We start from the raw sequence: 22837 nt of genomic DNA, 5'->3' as shown, positions 1-22837 counted from the left end.
TCTTTAGAATTCCCTGTAACTGGTTAATAAATGTTAAACTGTGTTAACCTATTAAATCTTCAGAATTCCCTGTAAACTGGTTAATAAATGTTAAACTGTGTTAACCTACTAAATCTTTAGAATTCCCTGTATAGAACTGGTTAATAAATGTTAAACTGTGTTAACCTACTAAATTACAAGTCGTTGATTACAGTATAAGATTTGTTCTGCTTGTCCGTGTGGGGGCGATGCGTACTAGTATATCAGCAGAAAAAATCAAGTTGATGGGTTCAATATATATATCTATATTTGAAGGCTTACATGATATATCCTGTTCGAGAACGTTTTTAGCTGACTGTATAAAGTCCGCATACGGTAGGTACAAAACTAGCTGGGCCATAACTACCCGCTAACGCTACGGCAGACGACGCCTATCCTGATCTAGCCTTGAGTACAGTCATGTACGTTGGCCTTTTTCAGCAAAATGGGGGCCGAATGATCAGCGGAAGAAGGTCAACCTACATGACTGTACTCAGGGCTAATCCGGACCCAAAACGCCGCAAGACCTTGACATGATAACACCACCACAACAACAGATGCTTCATGCTTACTGTATTTTCACTTGTTTGAAGTTGACGGTGGCTTGCCGGTTGGTGGGTATGTGGGTAGCATCATCCAACAAGAGAAAACACAAAAATAAACGTCAACAAGATAACACGTCGCGTGGATCGCAATCTGGAGCTACGGAATCGCACCTATATGTTTGCCATAATTATGGTGTAAGAGAACTTTGTTATAGCATGCATATTGATAAATTAATTATTTCCTGGGGACAAATTGAATTAATTTTTTAAATTAATTAATTTATTTATTTATAAAAACAAATAAACATATAACAGTACATGGCTACCTCAAAAACGGTTTTATAAACTATATGTGTCAGATACAGACAAAATAAGGCAACAAAAAATATAGCAATTTGAACAAAAAACAGCTAAGAAAACTAAAAGAACAACTAAATATAAATACTACCAAAAAATACCAGACTCCAAGTACAATTTGTATTAGAATGAAAAATATTTGTAAAATGCATTTTTAAAATATGACTTTCTTTCCATTTGAAATTAGCGATATCAGAGGTACATTACTTGGGGTTTGCAACTCGCATAGTACTGTATGGTGACATCATGTCAAGATCCCATTCAAGTCTCTTCTCGTAGATAGCGAGACTGAGGCTACGACCTTCTGACATGACGCATATCAATGTTCAAGGTTTGTAGTGAAAAAAATAAACTTTTCTTGTCACTATCATAGTGAAAAATGTAATACATCGAAAATGTACAGAAAATATAGTTCTCGTAATCCGTCATATCGTGGGCAGCTATTTTGATCCACCTGGACATCCCAGTATCCTAGTTACCTCGGGCATGCGCATTCGCATTTTTTCTGAGTTGGAACGCTTATGCGAGAGCGAGATTGTGACGGGATCTTGGTATCATGTCACCGTAGTTACAAACCCCAAGTAATGTACCTCTGGCGATATAAAGAATGTTGTCAGGCTTTAACTCCACAGAGACATGCCCAATTAATTTGCCTTGCCAGTGGTGTTATATAATTCATATGTGCTAAGGCCATTTCATAAATTTTGACCTAAAGGGTGAATTTGGGCCATTCACTCATCTCAGGGTATCTGCATTTATTGACCAACCTACACTAAGCACTCCCTTCTAACCAAAAATCTGCAACCCAAATTTTTGGCCGTAACATCATCTATAGTGAACTTGAGTTACTATGTACTGTGTGGTTTTATAAAATCAGCAAAATATTTTTCAAACTGCAAATAAAATTGATGATGTCTTAACTCATGCATTTGTGGTACAAAAATAAAAAATGGTGAAAACAGATAAAATTGTCGCTAAAAATAAACATACAAATTAATCAAGACCAGCAAATCTTTTAGATGAATATGAATAATACTAAGCATTTACAGTAAAATAAATATTAATGTCACATTTAAATGTTGAGTAATTAAAATACTCTATAATCTGTATTACCAGTAGAAGCTGTGGCTTCTATTAAAATGGTACAATTCAACAGAGAACATGGGGCTTCTGTTAAGAGCATCAACACATATGAGAAATGGTAAATTTTTGGTTCTGAATTGTACGAAAAGAATGAGTGTGACTTCTACTAGAGATGCGACTTCTAATACAGATTTTAAGTAATGATATTAAAGATTGCTTTAAGGCAGGTTAAGTTATTCAATTAATAAAACACTGTAAACTGATTTGATATATATTATGAACATAGTTGACTGGTTTTATTGTGTTCGCGGTGTATAGGATAGTAATCTTAATATTTTTCCACTAGTGTATTGGTCAGTGTTAAATAGAATACTTCTGAAGTGGTTGGTTGATCCGTATATCTACAAAGAAATAAAAATATCATTCTTTTTCATTATTACAAAGCTTACATAATCCATCCCCATTAACATTTTCCCATCCTGTTTTATTTCCTAACAAATCTACTGTGTTTGACCTCACCTTAAAGATGGAGGAGATGCCATGATAATCATTAATACTGTGATCATTTTAACCATGTAACCGTGCTGTGATGTCGAGTTGACTGTGATGATCAGACAGTGAAGTTATGCAAATAGCAAAGTGAGTTTGAGTTGACTGTGACGATCAGACAGTGAAGTTATGCAAATAGCAAAGTGATGTCGAGTTGACTGTGACGATCAGACAGTGAAGTTATGCAAATAGCCAAGTGATGTTGAGTTGACTGTGACGATCAGACAGTAAAGTTATGCAAATAGCAAAGTGATGTAGAATTGACTGTGACGATCAGACAGTGAAGTTATGCAAATAGCGAAATGATGTCGAGTTGACTGTGACAATCAGACAGTGAAGTTATGCAAATAGCCAAGTGATGTCGAGTTGACTGTGACGATCAGACAGTGAAGTTATGCAAATAGCGAAGTGATGTCGAGTTGACTGTGACGATCAGACAGTGAAGTTATGCAAATAGCGAAGTGATGTCGAGTTGACTGTGACTATCAGACAGTGAAGTTATGCAAATAGCGAAGTGATGTTGAGTTGACTGTGACGATCAGACAGTGAAGTTATGCAAATAGCGAAGTGATGTCGAGTTGACTGTGACGATCAGACAGTGAAGTTATGCAAATAGCGAAGTGATGTCGAGTTGACTGTGACTATCAGACAGTGAAGTTATGCAAATAGCGAAGTGATGTTGAGTTGACTGTGACGATCAGACAGTGAAGTTATGCAAATAGCCAAGTGATGTCAAGTTGACTGTGACGATCAGACAGTGAAGTTATGCAAATAGCAAAGTGATGTTGAGTTGACTGTGATGATCAGACAGTGAAGTTATGCAAATAGCGAAGTGATGTTGAGTTTACTGTGACGATCAGACAGTGAAGTTATGCAAATAGCGAAGTGATGTCGAGTTGACTGTGACGATCAGTCAGTGAAGTTATGCAAATAGCGAAGTGATGTCGAGTTGACTGTGACGATCAGACAGTGAAGTTATGCAAATGGCGAAGTGATGTAGAGTTGACTGTGACGATCAGACAGTGAAGTTATGAAAATAGCGAAGTGATGTCGAGTTGACTGTGATGATCAGACAGTGAAGTTATGCAAATAGCAAAGTGATGTCGAGTTGACTGTGACGATCAGACAGTGAAGTTATGCAAATAGCGAAGTAATTAGACAGACTTACATTTATAATTCAATGGCCATTGCATTCAAATTGAAACTGTCCAGGGGTGGGCGTGGAGTTATGTGTGTCAGTTATGCATCAAATCTGAGAAACATACTATTAATTAAATCTCTATTTTCATTTTAGCATGTCTTAAAGCGAGAGGGTCGTCACCTGCACACGCACAGGAATTGAATCCCAAGCGATGATAACAACAAACGCTAAAAATGCAAAGGCCCATGGGTAGATGCTTATTTGTAAACAATGACACGCTATGGCCATTTGACACATGTGCCGGTGACGACTCCCTCGCTTTAAATATTTATAGAAGACTAAGCTACAGAAAAAAAAAATTGTTTTTGGTCTGTTTACTGTAGAATACATTATTTTTGCTTGGAATTAATTTTCACTGAAAGAATGATTCAGTGAAAATAAAATCCAGCGAATATACTATAATTGTTCCTAAACATGTATTTTACATACAACTTGTCAAAAATCATTCAAAATACATTCCATACAAAACACAAAAAGTCTTCTCAGTGAGAATTATTTCCAGCTAAAATAAAGTATTTCACAGTATGTAATTTTTAAAATATTTATTTAAGGTTGCTTATTTAAGTTTCATGCAATTCTTCGGAATTTGCTATTTTGCAAATATATGCTATACAATGTCATATGTGAAAACTAAAGTCACAGATCAAACTTTTTAGAAATGTGCTCTCATTATTCAAACTTCTGCATGTCTACTTTGAACTCATCACATTCGGGAAACAGTATTGAACAAGCACAGTTAAAATCACATTCAGTGATGATAGGGTGTTATCATGTGAATGAACATTTCTATGCAGGTAAATCATGAAATACTGCAGCACTTGTGGTGAAGTTCAAGGCTGGACATTTGAACAAGCTCTATTTTCTACTGGTTTTGTCCGAGATGGTGGCCTGTTAATGCCAGAGACAACACCACAGATTACTCAGAATACATTGCAACAATGGAGGAATCTTTCATTTGTGGAGTTGGCTAAAGAGATTATACCACTGTTTATAAGCGAAGATGAGATTCCAAGGAAAGATCTAAACGGTGAGAATTGTTAAGATTTCGTTCTGCAATGTACATGTCATCCAGAAACGTAAATTTTAAAACTTTAGGGAAGAATCATTATAGTTACCCAACAAGATCTTACATTAAAAAAAACAGGGAAGTTGGGAAACACATTTTAGTATCTCTAAGTCTTTGACTAAACTAAAGATACACATTTGTTTACAGCTATGGGATTAATTAAATCTTTGTACAAATGCAGAATTTAAAATTACTTACTATATGTATTTCTCTACTTTTCACGAAAAGCACCATCAGTAAGTTAACTGATCTGCTATGCAACCATTAGAACATAATAGCGTTGCTGGGCCAATCCAGTATTGCCATTTCATAGGCTGACTGCTGATTGGTCACGGGTAAAATTTTTCTCACACCTTTGTGTCTGCCATGTTGGCCTGCACTGTCACTGTGCACCCCATTGTTTGTGTCTGCCATGTTGGCCTGCACTGTCACTGTGCACCCCATTGTTTGTGTCTGCCATGTTGGCCTGTACTGTCACTGTGCACCCCATTGTTTGTGTCTGCCATGTTGGCCTGTACTGTCACTGTGCACCCCATTGTTTGTGTCTGCCATGTTGGCCTGCACTGTCACTGTGCACCCCATTGTTTGTGTCTGCCATGTTGGCCTGTACTGTCACTGTGCACCCCATTGTTTGTGTCTGCCATGTTGGCCTGCACTGTCACTGTGCACCCCATTGTTTGTGTCTGCCATGTTGGCCTGTACTGTCACTGTGCACCCCATTGTTTGTGTCTGCCATGTTGGCCTGTACTGTCACTGTGCACCCCATTGTTTGTGTCTGCCATGTTGGCCTGTACTGTCACTGTGCACCCCATTGTTTGTTTACAAGTAGACTACACAACAATTCAACAATAGCTCTGTAATGTATTGTGAGCTTCTACGTTTATGCCAAAAATCAACAGAACTGTACGTCAGTTTAAAAGATTGAATGAAAAAACAAAAGAAAACATGAACATTTTATCATGAAACCTTTCCTTTCAGGTTTATTTTTTCATGTAATGATTCTAAAATCCCACAGGTTTGTTAGATAAAGCTTTCTCAAAGTTCAGCTGCAGTGAAGTGGTTAAAGTCGCCAAATTAAAGAATGAATTGAAGATTGCTGAACTGTGGCATGGCAAGACCTTGGCTTTCAAAGACTTGGCAATGTTTTGCACTGGACAATTCTTGGAATACTTTCTAAATAAAAGAAAGAAACATGTAACTATTGTTGTAGGTTAGTTATATATACAAGTACTTGTTTGAGGATCAGATACAAATGTCAATCATTTTAATGTTAAAAAATCATATTCCTGACATGGTTATATTCCAGCTATATTACTATAAACAAAACTATATATCTTAAATTTGTTAATGTATTGAATACCGTAATAGTTAAGTTAAAAACTTGCTGAAGTTCATTGAGATGATTGAACGCCATGGAGGTGACATTTCAAATGAAGTCTCATATCTGGAGTGTCAACAGTTACACTGTTAATTTTATGTCTAGAACATTGACAGTTATTCTGTTAGTCTCATATCTGGAGTGTCAACAGTTACACTGTTAATTTTATGTCTAGAACATTGACAGTTATCCTGTTAGTCTCATATCTGGAGTGTCAACAGTTACACTGTTAATTTCATGTCTAGAACATTGACAGTTATTCTGTTAGTCTCATATCTGGAGTGTCAACAGTTACACTGTTAATTTCATGTCTAGAACATTGACAGTTATTCTGTTAGTCTCATATCTGGAGTGTCAACAGTTACACTGTTAATTTCATGTCTAGAACATTGACAGTTATTCTGTTAGTCTCATATCTGGAGTGTCAACAGTTACACTGTTAATTTCATGTCTAGAACATTGACAGTTATCCTGTTAGTCTCATATCTGGAGTGTCAACAGTTACACTGTTAATTTCATGTCTAGAACATTGACAGTTATCCTGTTAGTCTCATATCTGGAGTGTCAACAGTTACACTGTTAATTTTATGTCTAGAACATTGACAGTTATTCTGTTAGTCTCATATCTGGAGTGTCAACAGTTACACTGTTAATTTCATGTCTAGAACATTGACAGTTATCCTGTTAGTCTCATATCTGGAGTGTCAACAGTTACACTGTTAATTTCATGTCTAGAACATTGACAGTTATTCTGTTAGTCTCATATCTGGAGTGTCAACAGTTACACTGTTAATTTCATGTCTAGAACATTGACAGTTATCCTGTTAGTCTCATATCTGGAGTGTCAACAGTTACACTGTTAATTTCATGTCTAGAACATTGACAGTTATTCTGTTAGTCTCATATCTGGAGTGTCAACAGTTACACTGTTAATTTCATGTCTAGAACATTGACAGTTATTCTGTTAGTCTCATATCTGGAGTGTCAACAGTTACACTGTTAATTTTATGTCTAGAACATTGACAGTTATCCTGTTAGTCTCATATCTGGAGTGTCAACAGTTACACTGTTAATTTTATGTCTAGAACATTGACAGTTATTCTGTTAGTCTCATATCTGGAGTGTCAACAGTTACACTGTTAATTTCATGTCTAGAACATTGACAGTTATCCTGTTAGTCTCATATCTGGAGTGTCAACAGTTACACTGTTAATTTTATGTCTAGAACATTGACAGTTATTCTGTTAGTCTCATATCTGGAGTGTCAACAGTTACACTGTTAATTTCATGTCTAGAACATTGACAGTTATCCTGTTAGTCTCATATCTGGAGTGTCAACAGTTACACTGTTAATTTTATGTCTAGAACATTGACAGTTATCCTGTTAGTCTCATATCTGGAGTGTCAACAGTTACACTGTTAATTTTATGTCTAGAACATTGACAGTTATCCAGTTAGTCTCATATCTGGAGTGTCAACAGTTACACTGTTAATTTTATGTCTAGAACATTGACAGTTATACTGTTAGTCTCATATCTGGAGTGTCAACAGTTACACTGTTAATTTCATGTCTAGAACATTGACAGTTATGCTGTTAGTCTCATATCTGGAGTGTCAACAGTTACACTGTTAATTGTATGTCTAGAACATTGACAGTTATCCTGTTAGTCTCATATCTGGAGTGTCAACAGTTACACTGTTAATTTTATGTCTAGAACATTGACAGTTATCCTGTTAGTCTCATATCTGGAGTGTCAACAGTTACACTGTTAATTTTATGTCTAGAACATTGACAGTTATCCAGTTAGTCTCATATCTGGAGTGTCAACAGTTACACTGTTAATTTCATGTCTAGAACATTGACAGTTATGCTGTTAGTCTCATATCTGGAGTGTCAACAGTTACACTGTTAATTGTATGTCTAGAACATTGACAGTTATCCAGTTAGTCTCATATCTGGAGTGTCAACAGTTACACTGTTAATTGTATGTCTAGAACATTGACAGTTATCCAGTTAGTCTCATATCTGGAGTGTCAACAGTTACACTGTTAATTGTATGTCTAGAACATTGACAGTTATCCAGTTAGTCTCATATCTGGAGTGTCAACAGTTACACTGTTAATTTTATGTCTAGAACATTGACAGTTATCCAGTTAGTCTCATATCTGGAGTGTCAACAGTTACACTGTTAATTTTATGTCTAGAACATTGACAGTTATCCTGTTAGTCTCATATCTGGAGTGTCAACAGTTACACTGTTAATTTTATGTCTAGAACATTGACAGTTATACTGTTAGTCTCATATCTGGAGTGTCAACAGTTACACTGTTAATTTTATGTCTAGAACATTGACAGTTATCCTGTTAGTCTCATATCTGGAGTGTCAACAGTTACACTGTTAATTTTATGTCTAGAACATTGACAGTTATCCTGTTAGTCTCATATCTGGAGTGTCAACAGTTACACTGTTAATTTTATGTCTAGAACATTGACAGTTATACTGTTAGTCTCATATCTGGAGTGTCAACAGTTACACTGTTAATTTTATGTCTAGAACATTGACAGTTATCCTGTTAGTCTCATATCTGGAGTGTCAACAGTTACACTGTTAATTTTATGTCTAGAACATTGACAGTTATCCTGTTAGTCTCATATCTGGAGTGTCAACAGTTACACTGTTAATTTTATGTCTAGAACATTGACAGTTATCCTGTTAGTCTCATATCTGGAGTGTCAACAGTTACACTGTTAATTTTATGTCTAGAACATTGACAGTTATCCTGTTAGTCTCATATCTGGAGTGTCAACAGTTACACTGTTAATTTTATGTCTAGAACATTGACAGTTATCCTGTTAGTCTCATATCTGGAGTGTCAACAGTTACACTGTTAATTTTATGTCTAGAACATTGACAGTTATCCTGTTAGTCTCATATCTGGAGTGTCAACAGTTGTTGGTTTCATGGTGTAATCAGTAGCATTTTGTATTTCAGCAACATCTGGTGATACTGGAAGTTCTGCAATTGAAAGTATACGTGGCCTGAAATGGGTGGATATTATTGTACTATTACCAAAAGGACGAATCACTAAAATACAGGAATTGATGATGACAACAGTATTAGATGATAATGTACATGTGATGGCAGGTATGTTACTATGACAACAGTACTGAATGATATTGTACATGTGATGGCAGGTACGTTACTATGACAACAGTACTGAATGATATTGTACATGTGATGGCAGGTACATTACTATGACAACAGTACTGAATGATAATGTACATGTGTTGGCAGGTATGTTACCATGACAACAGTACTGAATGATATTGTACATGTGATGGCAGGTATGTTACTATGACAACAGTACTGAATGATATTGTACATGTGATGGCAGGTATGTTACTATGACAACAGTACTGAATGATATTGTACTTGTGATGGCAGGTATGTTACCATGACAACAGTACTGAATGATATTGTACATGTGATGGTAGATATGTTACTATGACAACAGTACTGAATGAAATTGTACATGTGATGGCAGGTATGTTACTATGACAACAGTACTGAATGATAATGTACATGTGTTGGCAGGTATGTTACCATGACAACAGTACTGAATGATATTGTACATGTGATGGCAGGTATGTTACTATGACAACAGTACTGAATGATATTGTACATGTGATGGCAGGTATGTTACTATGACAACAGTACTGAATGATATTGTACATGTGATGGCAGGTATGTTACCATGACAACAGTACTGAATGATATTGTACATGTGATGGCAGGTATGTTACTATGACAACAGTACTGAATGATATTGTACATGTGATGGCAGGTACATTACTATGACAACAGTACTGAATGATAATGTACATGTGTTGGCAGGTATGTTACCATGACAACAGTACTGAATGATATTGTACATGTGATGGCAGGTATGTTACTATGACAACAGTACTGAATGATATTGTACATGTGATGGCAGGTACGTCACTATGACTACAGTAAAATTGTTTTATTTCAGGTGAGAACACAACATCTGATGGCTTAGATGATGTCACTGCTGTGCTGTATAATAATGAGACTTTCAAGGAAGCACATAATTTGTGTACTCTAAATTCTATCAACTGGGCACGTGTCATGGTTCAGATGGTACATTATTTTTATGCATATTTACACATAACTGACTCTTGTGATCAAATTGCTGAAATTATCGTTCCCACTGGTGCTGCTGGTAACATATCCGGTGGGTATCCATGTAACATTTCATTCATTTTAATATTAAGTATATATGATACATTATTTTATTGCATTATTATAATAAATAATCCAGGATTCTGTGTTTATGTCGGTAGTTCTCTGCTGACATATTTGTATTGTCTATATGAACATTAGATGGTTTTATTGTGCACTATTTTGTTTTACAGAACTGATTCAAAATGGTTGACTGCATGGTGGCCATTTTGTTTTACAGATCTGATTCAAAATGGCTGCCTGGATGATAACTATTTTGTTTTCTGGATCTGATTCAAAATATCTGACTGCATGGTGGCCTTGTTTTTTTACAGATCTGATTGAAAATGGCTGACTAGATGATGGCTGTTTTGTTTCACGGATTTGATTCAAAATGAATGACTGCATGGTGGCCATTTTGTTTCACGGATTCGATTCAAAATGGCTGACAGCTTGGTGGCCTTTTTTTCTTACGAATCTGATTCAAAATGGCTGACTGGATGATGGCCATTTTGTTTTATAGATCTGATCAAAATGGTTGACTTCATGGTGGCCATTTTGCTTTACAGATCTGATTCAAAATTGTTGACCGCATGGTGTTCATTTTAGCTGACTGCATGGTGAACATTTTGAATATTTTAATTTATTCCATTTTTATTCCAGCAACAATTTAACACAATTATTTTTCTCTCAAAACGTTATAGCTGGATGTTTAGCTAGCTTTATGGGTCTTCCAATCAGAATTGTTAGTACTGTGAATTCCAATGATATCATGTTTAGAACATTACAGAATGGAGACTATTCAATGTCCAATGATGTTATACCTACATGGGCACCAGCAATGGATATCCAGGTATGTGGATGATATACTCATTTCATAGTGAAGGACATTTAAATTAAGCCCAAAAATATTCAGGTAAAATGTGCATATGCACAGCTCTTTTTTTAGACGATGGTGAACCATTTTAGTGCTAAAAAACAACAAAGATCAAGAATTTCTGGCATTCTGAAAACTTAGACATTATGGGTTACTGTGAAATGCTTTGATTTCATGAGTAGGTGATACTGTGAGATTTTGTAAAAGTGACCATTTCACATGGATTCCTAAAACTTGAAATTTGTTGCAATGTATCAAACAATTGCGAAACGTTTTCCTCAAAATCCCCACTCTTAGAATGATTATTGTGCTTTCAATTTTGACTCCCTTGTGCGAAGCACACAATGGGAGTCTTTGCAGTTAGTGTGTCTGTATGTGTGTGTGTATGGGTGTGTGTATGTGTGTCCGACTGTTCCACTGCTATCTCAAGAACCATACATCGGTTTTTGATGAAACTTGGTGCATAGATGCTCTGGGCCAATGCGCAGATTTGATTAGTTTTTGGTAAAAATTCGTGAATATTAATTACTTAATTTGCATGATATTTAGCTAATTTTTAGCTGTTCCATGACTGTTCCACTGATATCTAAACAACCACTCATTGAATTTTGATTAAACTTGGTGCTCTGAACTAATGCCAGGTTTTGATTAGTTTGGGGTGAAAATCTGTGGATATTAATTACCTAATTTGCATAATGATTAGTAAATTAGCTTTTTCACTGATATCTCAACTACTAATAATCACATTTCACTGAAACTTGGTACCTAGATGTCATAGGATACTGCACAGACATGGTAGTTTTTAGGGTAATATCAGTACATATTAATCACCTAATTTGCATAATAAATTAATTTTCAGCTTATGATATTTCAAGTAGTAAGCATTACATTTCAATGAAACAGGGTACATAGATACTCAAGGACTATGCAGAGGTAGATTGTTTTAGGATAAATATTTGTGCATATTAATCACCAAATTTGTATAATTAGTTAATTAGGATTTTCACGTATATCTCAAATACTAATCATCACATTTCAATAAAACTATGTACATAGGTCCTCTAGGACTATGCAGAGTACTGATTAGTTTTGGGGTAATTATTGTGCATTCTAATTACCTAATTTGCATAATTATTTAATTTTCAGCTTTTTCACTGATATCTCAAGTACTAATCATCACCTTTACATGAATCTAAACTGTGCAGAGAGCCAATTAGATGTTGGTGTATATTTATGTGTATTAATCACCTAATTTGAATAATTAACCAATTTTCACACTGATATCTCAAGTACTAATCATCACATTTCAATGAAACTTTGTACATAGATGCTCTAGGACAATGTACAAATATGATTAGTTTTGGGTTAAAATCTGTCCATATTAATTCCCTAATTAGCATAATAATTCATAATTTTTTGGTTCTGATCACATTTCAATGAAACCTGATACATAGATGGTCTGTTACATTGTGCAGACCCTATTAGTTTCACACTAAAATCTGTTTATTTTAATTTTATGATTTGCATAATTAGTTTGCAGCTTTTCATCAATATCTCAAGTACAAGTAATGTTGAATTAAATTTTACTGTGTCTCTAATACTCTAAGCTTTCTTTGATTATTTTTCCAGGTTCCGTATAATTTGCAGAGAATGATCTGGCTGTTTTCAAACAAAGATACACAATTGGTTTCAAAACTTATGAAACAATTTCAAAAAGAGGGAAAATTTATGATCTCCCAAGATCTTCTGCAAAAAGTAAGTTTAGAATTTGAGAAATTTCAGTATTAATGGTCACAATGTTAGTCTAAATCATTGCCTATATTTCATTGAAAGTCAATTACATATAAAGTACTATATGTAGTAGTCAGGATATTCACTAGATGTCCGGATGAAAAGCTTCTTGCCGATAGTTAAAAATTAATAAATAGTAACTGTACATTCTTTTGTAATTTACAGCATCTTTGCGTGTCATCAACTCACCAAATCATGCATCCACAATATGATTTAAAGATGAGTAAATTTAGCATAACGTAATTATCACTAAGAATAGACCAATGCCATGTATTAAAAATTGTTAGATCAGTGATGTAAATGCAAGTGTGACAGTTACACACACTGGTTTCTAGGGGCAACTAGATATTAGTGGAATAATAATAAATAGAATTATATACATAATGCATATAATACACACAAAATGGATATAATTTGTTTACCAATTTGATATGTATTGGATAAATAGAGGAAGACCAATTAAGGTAAAGCCTATATTTCAAATGCTCACACCCTGACATCAGCAGTACAAACATTGTTCAAAATCTAAGTTAGCCGAGTGAGCTGGTGTTTAGGATTGCATGGATTAGCTGTAGTACTGCAATGGGATATAGTTTTTTTATTGCTGGTATTTTATTTTGTCAGTCATGTGACCATAAAAACAATGTTGCATCATAAAGAGTGGTTGCACAGCAATGATTATTGAAGTGTCTGGATTTGATAGTGATAGTTTCAAACAGTCGATAGTGAACACAGATTAGTGAATTATGTTTTTAAATAATTTAACATGACATTTACCTTGTCTTGTAAAGAAGAAGAGCATGGTACATGTAAACAATGGTACAATTATTGAATGAAAAATTGTCAGACACATGTGTCGCCTGGAGCCCCATCATCATACCCTATCTATTTGTTATGAAGAGCGGATTGAGCACCAAAACTATATGAGTTTGAGTGGTTTTTTATTTCTGAATACAATATTACTAATGACTTATTTTACCAAATAAGAAAAATAGATGGGTTTTAACATTTCTTCTCTCATATTGTACCCAAGCATGTTTTCTCACCGCCCTTGACTAGGCTTGATTTGTTTTTTCTAGCAGCTGAAAAACTGTAGAAGACAATAACAACTTTAATATTCATGTACATTGTAAGTTATGATTGTTCATGATTTTATTTATAACATAGGTTAGCTCATCAACTATTTTTTTCTAATTTACAGATGAATTCTGTCATTACTTCTTATACTGTGAATGATCCTGGTATCCTAGCAACCATGAAGAAATGTTGGCATGACAACCAGTATTTACTGTGTCCTCATACAGCTGTAGCTGTGACATATTTCTATGACAAGAGGTAAAAATGAAATGTATTGAAATAGTCCATTGTATACTGTGAAATACTTTCTTTTAGGTGGAATTCATTTTCGCTGAAAAGACTTTTTGGACGTTTTGTATGGAGTTCATTTTTACTGATTTTTGATTATTTGAATGTAAAGTTTAAGAAAAACAGGTATATTCACTAGACTTTGTTTTCACTGAATCAGCCCTTCAGCAGAAATAAATTCCAAATAAAAATAACACATTTTACTGTAAAGGGTGTCTGCATAAATAGAAATAGTTTTGGGTTCCCTGGTTGCTTAGTCACCATGTTGTATCAACATAGATTCGCTTTTAGTCAGCAGAAATATGCAGTACTAGGCAGTTATTGTACCAAATGCTCTAGAATTATGCATGTAGGAACCGACTGATTTATGTTTGTATTTTGTCAGTCTAAAATCCCATCGTTCAGTGAGGTTTTCAAATCCCTAAGAAGTACATGTTTGGTGCTCGCTTTGATGTATTGGCAATGGATGATACAACTTCTTGTATGATATTAAGGAATAGAACAGGAAATATAAAAGGCAGGGGTTCATCAAACAAATCCTACGGGGGGGTTGCTTCACATCAAATTTTGATTAGTTATGGAGGCCATATTAGAAATGTCAATTTCACTTAGAGTTTGATGAACGGAATGACAATATAAATGCCTGTTCATTTCCAAACAACTTCTGACCCTGATATCTTGTGAATCAAAAGATACATTTAAAACCACATTTAAAACAGAAGCATGTGTAAGCCACTATTTTTTGTTTCAGTCGGATTTTAAATCATGTTAAAATGATCAATTAATCTTTAAATTTATACATGTAATTTGTGGATATTTGCAGGGTGACAAGTGATGAATCTATGCCCAGTGTCTGCTTAGCAACCGCTTCACCAGCAAAGTTCCCAGAAGCTGTTTTAGAAGCTGGACTTACTCCCCAACCAACTCCTGAAGTTGAAGCTCTGGAAAGCATGCCAACAAAATACTTACTCTTGAAAGATGGGGAAGACTGGGTGAAGATAATAAAAGAGAGAATAGAACAGATAACTGCTGGAAGAGCCAATCTAGTATGATCACACTGTACTATCTTAACTACCAACGAAATTGCGACAATTACTCTGAACAATTTCTTATTTTTGGAACAGTTTTTAATTACCGGTAGTTGAATATTTTTATACCCAGTTTTTTAAAAATATTTCAAAACAATAATAAACTTATAATCAGTATATTTCCATGAAAAACCAAGACGAGAATTGTTTATTTCCACAGGAACCATGGATATCAAGGTTCTAAAATTGGTGAAATAGACACCAGACAATTATCAAAGAATCCAATCATGAAATTAAATGTTACATTATCAATTCATGCCTGCTCTGGAAGATGCCTAGACAGACATTTTGTTAAAAAATTTTTAATTATTGAATCTGGCAGGATTGGATCTGGGACTAATTATTTGGATAAGACTAATTTCTAGGTCATATGCTGACTTCCTGTGAAAGCTGTTGAGACTAAGTTAATTTGCACAATCCTAGACCAAGGATACAAAACTCCACAGTTGTCGCAAAGTATTGTTTTAAATAAGTCCCCATCGGAATCGCACGGTCCTGTGTCTTCGATCTATAGGCCTCTACACGATACCGTGCAGGATCGCATAGGCTAACTGCATATCTTAACAGTGAGATCTAATTGGGCGCGCCTCGAAACAAGACACCCAATCAGCTTGGACGTACTAAATTATAAAACAAAATTTCACTTCCTGTTTTTGTCGCTATGAAGACATCCTTCCCACACAAAACTGCGTTGATTGCAAATATCACGATTCATGGGCGCCACCATTTTGTTTAAAATGAAACGCCAAAGAATGATTTGTAACACGCAAACTGATTGGACAATGATTAGCCGCAACTGACTACTGGGGGCGCTGTTAGAATACACACATTTGATGGTCGTTCTGCCAAGGTTCATTTAGAGGCTTGGCCGAATAAACTTAGACCTTGGCTAGCGAAGATAAGTCCCATGTGGCGTATATAATGTGCCTTTACACAAAATCTTAACCTAATTGCTGCATAACTGTGTTGCTGTAAGATCGTTTAAAATAGCTGGTACATTTTGCAAAAACGTGTCTTGTGAGTGTGATAGAAACTATTGACGAGCTACAAAATTTTATTATAGAATATATTTATCATAGTTTGATTAAATTTAAATAAATGTATGAAGTATAAATATCACAGATTTCTAATAATTACTGTTATAATCTTTTTAGGTGAATGTCACATTAAATATTTTGCAGTTGTCAAAAATGATTTCAATTAACTGTTCTATAGCATTAAAATTTGCCATTATGCATATACTGCCCTCGAGTGTTCAGATTTGATTTTTCTTTTGTTCAGTATGCACGAGTTAGCGTCTTACAAGATGCTGTCCACAACTATGTAATAAATTGCAGTTACTGACATCTAAATCGGAAGAATTCAGCAATTAGTTGCACTAAGGCACTAAACAGAGGTTAATTTACATAAATATGAAAGATCTATTTGCTCATTAAATATCCAAGGTATACTTTTTCTCACAAGTCTATATTGCATGGTGTAAGGTCAGATTCACAATAATACTACTTCTGAGCTATTCGGTATAGACCATCACACTTGTTTACCTTTTGCATGTGTGTAGTAACTGGTTAGCACTCAAAGATAAAATAACAGTATTGTTTGCTGCTGTATTTAAATATACATGCATGTCTTTCTGTTAATAACACAACGTTATCGCAGAAAATCACAAACCTGTGTTGATCAGCGAGTGACATTTGTTAACGCATATTCATATGCTGGTTGACAAAAATGTAAACATACAACATCACAATGCGATTACCTATACTAATACATGCATTCAATCACGTGTGGTGTAGTCTATACATATTGAATTAATGAGAAAATAGTCAAACAAGCAGCCTGTCAGCTCTGCTGTTTCAATTAAAGAACTGAAGATATTAGAAAATGAACAAATCTTAGAAAAGTCCACATGTAGTATCTATATATGTAATATCAAAGCAATTGGACTTGCGTTTTTTAACAAGAAGTCGAAAATATCACTTTTTACGAAAAATATTCACCAAAAATAGAGAATTTGAGATATCACAAAATGAATAAATCTGAGAAAGGTCCACATGTAGTATCTATATATGTAATATCAAAGCAATTGGACTTGCGTTTTTTAACAAGAAGTCGAAATTATCACTTTTTACGAAAAATTACTAAAATATTCACCAAAAATAGAGAATTTGAGATTTTGACATGATATGAACAAATCCGAGAAAGAACTATCCAAGGTACTCTCATATAAAATTTGAAAACATTCTGACTTGTGGTTTCGAAGATGAAGTTGAAATTGTAAAGTTGATGACGATGGACAATCAGTAACAAGAACAGCTCCGCTGTGTCGACAGCGGAGCTACAAAAAGACACTGGTACAATGATTTTTCAAACTCCAACAACACTGTTAATAACACAGAAAACAGGATCATATCAGCAAATTAGCTTATTTATTTCTTATTATATATGTAAACCAAATACATGGGAGAGAATAAAACAGTTCCCTGCAGTCAAGTATAGCATAAACATAGTTATAGAATAAATAGATCATACATACCATTAGCTATAGGTAAATGTAATCCGACTATTTCCTTTATGAAAATGAAATTCAACTTTCATTAACACATTAAAAAAAAAAATTATACACATACATTGTGGCCCTGTTCGTTATACTCCAAAATATTCTAGGAATTCAGTTTACCGTTTTATTGGTATTTGTGATTAATTTACAAACATTTTTGAATTAGAACAATTTGCCATTCTGTATAAATATTAAATTTTTTGTTTCCTCTGTCAATATACACTTGCATTTTAAGCCCTAGTCTGATTGTGTGCATCATACATCAAAGAAACAAATACTATAGTTATCTACAGATATTTTGCATAGAACACATCATACAATCGTGCATCGCCTGTCGACTCAATCAGGGAAAAGGCTGAATCGTTTTTTTTTGTCTCGTGGCAGCCAATGCTCCTTCAATCTGCACAAAGCAATACCATATTTTCTCCTTGAGAAGTGCATGTACTTAAATGAATGACAGGTCAAAATAAATTCATCTTCAATATTGTAACTGTTAGTTTACAAGCGCTTCTAATAAAGCAAATATGGTAAACTCATTACCACAGACTGTGTCACCAACAATTCACTTGTAATTTTGACTGGGACCTACAATATTCACTTCATAGCATTCAAAGGGAGTCTTTTCAGGGTGGGCATGTGAAACATTTTTTATCAGCAGAGTAATTTCAGAGAAATGGATACACTGAATAAAAACCTTGTGAATATACCTGGCAAATCAACTTCACTAAAATAGGTGATTTTCCGTTCAACTGCAAGATTGTATGTACCAAACAATTAGCGCAAAAATCGGACGGTTTGATTTTGAACTTGAATTTCTTTATTTCGTAGCTCGCACTGAAAGAACAATCATTGACAGGGGATTATTGCATTTTAATATCCTTACTTCATCAAAATTTACCATCATCAAATGTGTACATTATTAAGCGTGGAAATATCTCTCAAAATACTTTGACGTTTGTCGAATCCCATGCGATGTTTGTCGCCACTACAACCTTTATTTGTACTGTTTTTATGTTCGATTTCACACATAACATGGGATCTTACAGTGAACGGAAAATGGTCTATTGGATACACTGAAAATACATACACTAAGATGTATACACTAAAATTGAACACAGTAAATATGTCTCCTACAATATTATATTTAGTCCTATTTGCCAGATATTACATGTAAAAGGAATAAAATTATCCCAAATCAAATATCGACAGTTGAGCACACTTGGTGGCCCATGTTTACACAAATGTGCACATCTTTGACGTGTACATTAAATATAGAATCAATGCAAAGCTACTTATAAGATTGTGCCTGATTGGCTAACTGTTAGACCAATCAGAGTGCAACTTGTTTGTTGACAATGTATCAAATTCCGTCTTGTGTATACGTTTCAACTCGTCTGTAAGTCTATCGTGAAAAACACTGCATTTCACCCCCACCCCACCCACTCCAAGAAGGGTAATAATTAAACTGAATTTTATGAAAAGCTGTTTGCGCAATAAGAATGAGGAGTGGAAAACTGGCCTCAATGCCAGTGTTATTGTGAAATTGAACTGTTATGTGCACACAAATGTATAAAATATTCAGAACTGAATGGCAATTCGGCTTCCTACATCAACCATGAACTATTTGACATTGCCTCACCTTCATGTAAATGGAACAATCTGCAAAGAAATTGTCTTGAGCAAGGGGTGGTGAGTTGCTACCAGCTAAAATCTGTTCTAGTGAAGTAACTTACCAAAATCTTGCCACTAACAATCATAATACACACAAAACAATATTTACACCACCCATTAATTTTTTTTTTCTTGGTGATTTGTTTAAACAAAAACTAACTGAATAATAAATCCATTTACTGTATTTTCCAGAAAACCGTTTCATATAGCATAACAATTCATTGAGACTATACACAAATTTTTTGTTTATAAACTTTAGTTTCAAAATTACAAAATGGCAGATCTAGTTTCCAATTTTAGTGCAACAAAAAAGATACATACATGATTATAAAATTTTGTTATTCTCGCAGCCAAAAATAACCAAGAAATTTGTTCTCAATCACGAAATTTCAAAATAGGGATTTACTTTGGACTATAGTGAGGTAAGTTTGTGACTGTATTGAAATAAACACTTTCAAAATTTGCTCAAAATGTGCTTTTACATACATAACATTGTTTGTCATATGAAGTGTTGATGATATGGTTACTATATACAACTATTACTTGGCAAAATGTTCAATCTAATGTTAATTTCTTTTAAAAAAAATGTTTTGATTGAAAATTAAAGTTTTCAAAACATCACAGAATACTGGTAATACACACTGGTATCCAGGTATTATCAACAGAAATAACAAAATTGCAAATACATTATTTTTTTGCCTAGAAATTTTTAAGCTTCATATGTGACAGTTTGTTCTGCTTACAATATAGAAACTTTTGAGTGATACAAATAAATTTGCAAAGCTTAGGATCAGGCCAAAATAAAAATAGTGTTTTTGGTAACATTATAAACAAAAATAAGGTAGGGTAGACAGAATTGATTTTTATTGTGTCATATTTTTCTATTATAATTAATTATCTTGATGTAAACAAGATGCTTCTAGGAATATTGCCCCATACTTTCATACATTTTATGAAATTTTATAATATATGACAATTTTGTGTGAAAAATATGTCAGCATGCAACTAGTAATGGGACACAAGTGGCAACTTTTTAGTTCAGCCGTAAAAAAACAATACAGGGTGAAAATGCAAAATCTTAAGCAAGGTCTGGTCACCGAAAAACACTTTAAAAAAAAAAGAATTTGGCCTTAGATAAGTGAAGCCAACAAGCACGAAATTCAAATGTGCTGAATTTTAACAACATTCACATGATTGAAATGAAATCATAGTGGTAGGAGTACTGTAAAACTGAATGATGAAAGTGTGAGAGAACCTGGTAGTCATTTCAGCAGTATGGATATTGTACATATAAATATTGACAAAAATTACCTAAGAATTTTGAAATTTGATTTCTTTCAAAACACCGTTAAATTAATATAATTTTATTCCAAAATCTTGTTGCAGAATACCAATTTGTCAACATCAGAAGCCAGCATTGTCTGTAATGTCTATTACTCAATGAACAGAGTTGGTATTTTATATTTATTGGTAAGTTACACCACACACTCATTTCCTATGGAGCCTATGGTTACATATAATGAAGATGAACAGGTTAGAAATGTGTTAATTTTAGTCTCCTTTTCAACTGTATGTATACCATATTTGCTCTATCAGAAACACATGGATGGGTCGCTTCAACTTTGAGCCTTGATAGCTTACCTGGCCACAAGGATTATTTTTATAGATTATAGTGTATAGAATGTTTTCACCTTTCTATAACAAAATATCTACATGTATGCAATTGTTTAACATAATTATAGCATAAAATAACTGCTGTAATATTCATAGTCACATATATACAATTTGTATGTGACCTAAACATCACTGAAATACCACTTGATTGGAATTTGGTAGGAGCTGTTTACAAAAGCTGTACTGATTTTCATTGTGTAGGGTCTAATATAACCACCACATGGGATAAACTTGTACATATCAACAGAATGCTAAATTGTATTGTATTCCAGTGGTGGTTGTACAATAATGGTTATTATACTGGGGATAAAAATGCCAATTCAGTAGAGTTGCTTATGTCGTTATAATACCATTTATATCGACTATCTGAGGAGGCGTTCAGCAAGTGGTGTGTTAAGAATCCAAAGAAATGTTCAATGCAAAGTGACATCTTTAATACATGTGCTTTTAATAGAGGAAATATGATCTCCAAACTGACAGTGTAAAAAAATCCTGATACTCGTGGTGTTTCGTCACTCACAAATATGTTTTTTTTTTTTTCAAATACAATAATATATTGTCCAATTTGTTTTCTAACCAGATTTTACGGAATACTGTTTTCTTGTAAGAATGGTGGTAACATTTCTTCTGATGGAGTTGAAGAAGCCGATGAAGAACTGCGTTGTCCCTGAGCTATGGATTTAGAATTCTCGATACCATTACCTGCTTGTAAACTTCGACTACTGCCACGCCGCGAATAAAACCTTTCTTGCTCCAGTGACTGCTTGCGGAACTCCTCTTCCAATAACTGATATTAAAATACAAAAATATATGGATGTATAAGTTAAAGCAAATATATACAAGTGAACAGAAGTACAGATCAGACATATGCATATGTAATCATGATCAATTTCGTCATACAATCAGTACTATGATATTCCTAGTTGCAAATAACTCAACATAGGCCAGGTTTTTGATCTAACAGTGACAAAATGTACAGGTTCTCTCTATCTAGCATTCAAGGTGTTGAATGCATATGCTGACTCAGACATGATGATCACCTTTGTTTTGAATGAATTATAGTGGATATGTACTGTAAAGCGTTTAATTTTTGCTGCAAGGAAATAACGCGATTTGATGAAATATGTTTGACCATATCTCACAATGATTTAACTGGTTTTTAGCTTCACATGATCTTTTGTAGCCAACTTCAATAAAAAATGATGTGAAAATAAAAGATTATAGAAGGTATATAGTCAATATAACCTTTGACCAGTAGTGTATTAGCTCTATTTACAGTGAAGCAGATTACATAAATGAGTCCATGGTACTAGTAGTTTATGTACCACTGCTAGAGTAAATATGGTAATTAATGCATTTACAATTAAATT

General features: G+C 34.2%; 2 protein-coding genes across 2 annotated transcripts in view; one reads left to right on the top strand and one right to left on the bottom strand.

Annotated features, from left to right (window-relative positions):
• The first annotated feature begins 214 nt into the window (after positions 1–214).
• On the top strand, positions 215–16808 carry LOC100372323 (threonine synthase-like 2). The gene is made up of 9 exons (XM_006817098.3): positions 215–354; positions 4548–4780; positions 5835–6029; positions 9191–9343; positions 10233–10454; positions 11146–11294; positions 12948–13073; positions 14311–14444; positions 15298–16808. The coding sequence occupies exons 2-9, from the start codon at positions 4555–4557 to the stop codon at positions 15524–15526; spliced, it is 1434 nt and encodes a 477-aa protein (XP_006817161.1). The 5' UTR covers positions 215–354; positions 4548–4554; the 3' UTR covers positions 15527–16808.
• Positions 16809–17969: 1161 nt separating this feature from the next.
• The window catches only part of LOC100372472 (serine/threonine-protein kinase 10-like), a 53797-nt gene continuing 48929 nt past the window's right edge, over positions 17970–22837 (bottom strand). The window contains exon 17 of the mRNA XM_002735263.3: positions 17970–22254. Coding sequence (XP_002735309.1) covers positions 22051–22254 — 204 coding nt within the window. The 3' untranslated portion in view covers positions 17970–22050. The remainder of the gene's footprint in view (positions 22255–22837) is intronic.

Source organism: Saccoglossus kowalevskii, chromosome 10 (assembly GCF_978046115.1).
Source record: "Saccoglossus kowalevskii chromosome 10, keSacKowa6.1, whole genome shotgun sequence".
Taxonomy (NCBI): Eukaryota; Metazoa; Hemichordata; class Enteropneusta; family Harrimaniidae; genus Saccoglossus; species Saccoglossus kowalevskii.
This window is presented reverse-complemented; position numbering and strand designations above follow the sequence as displayed.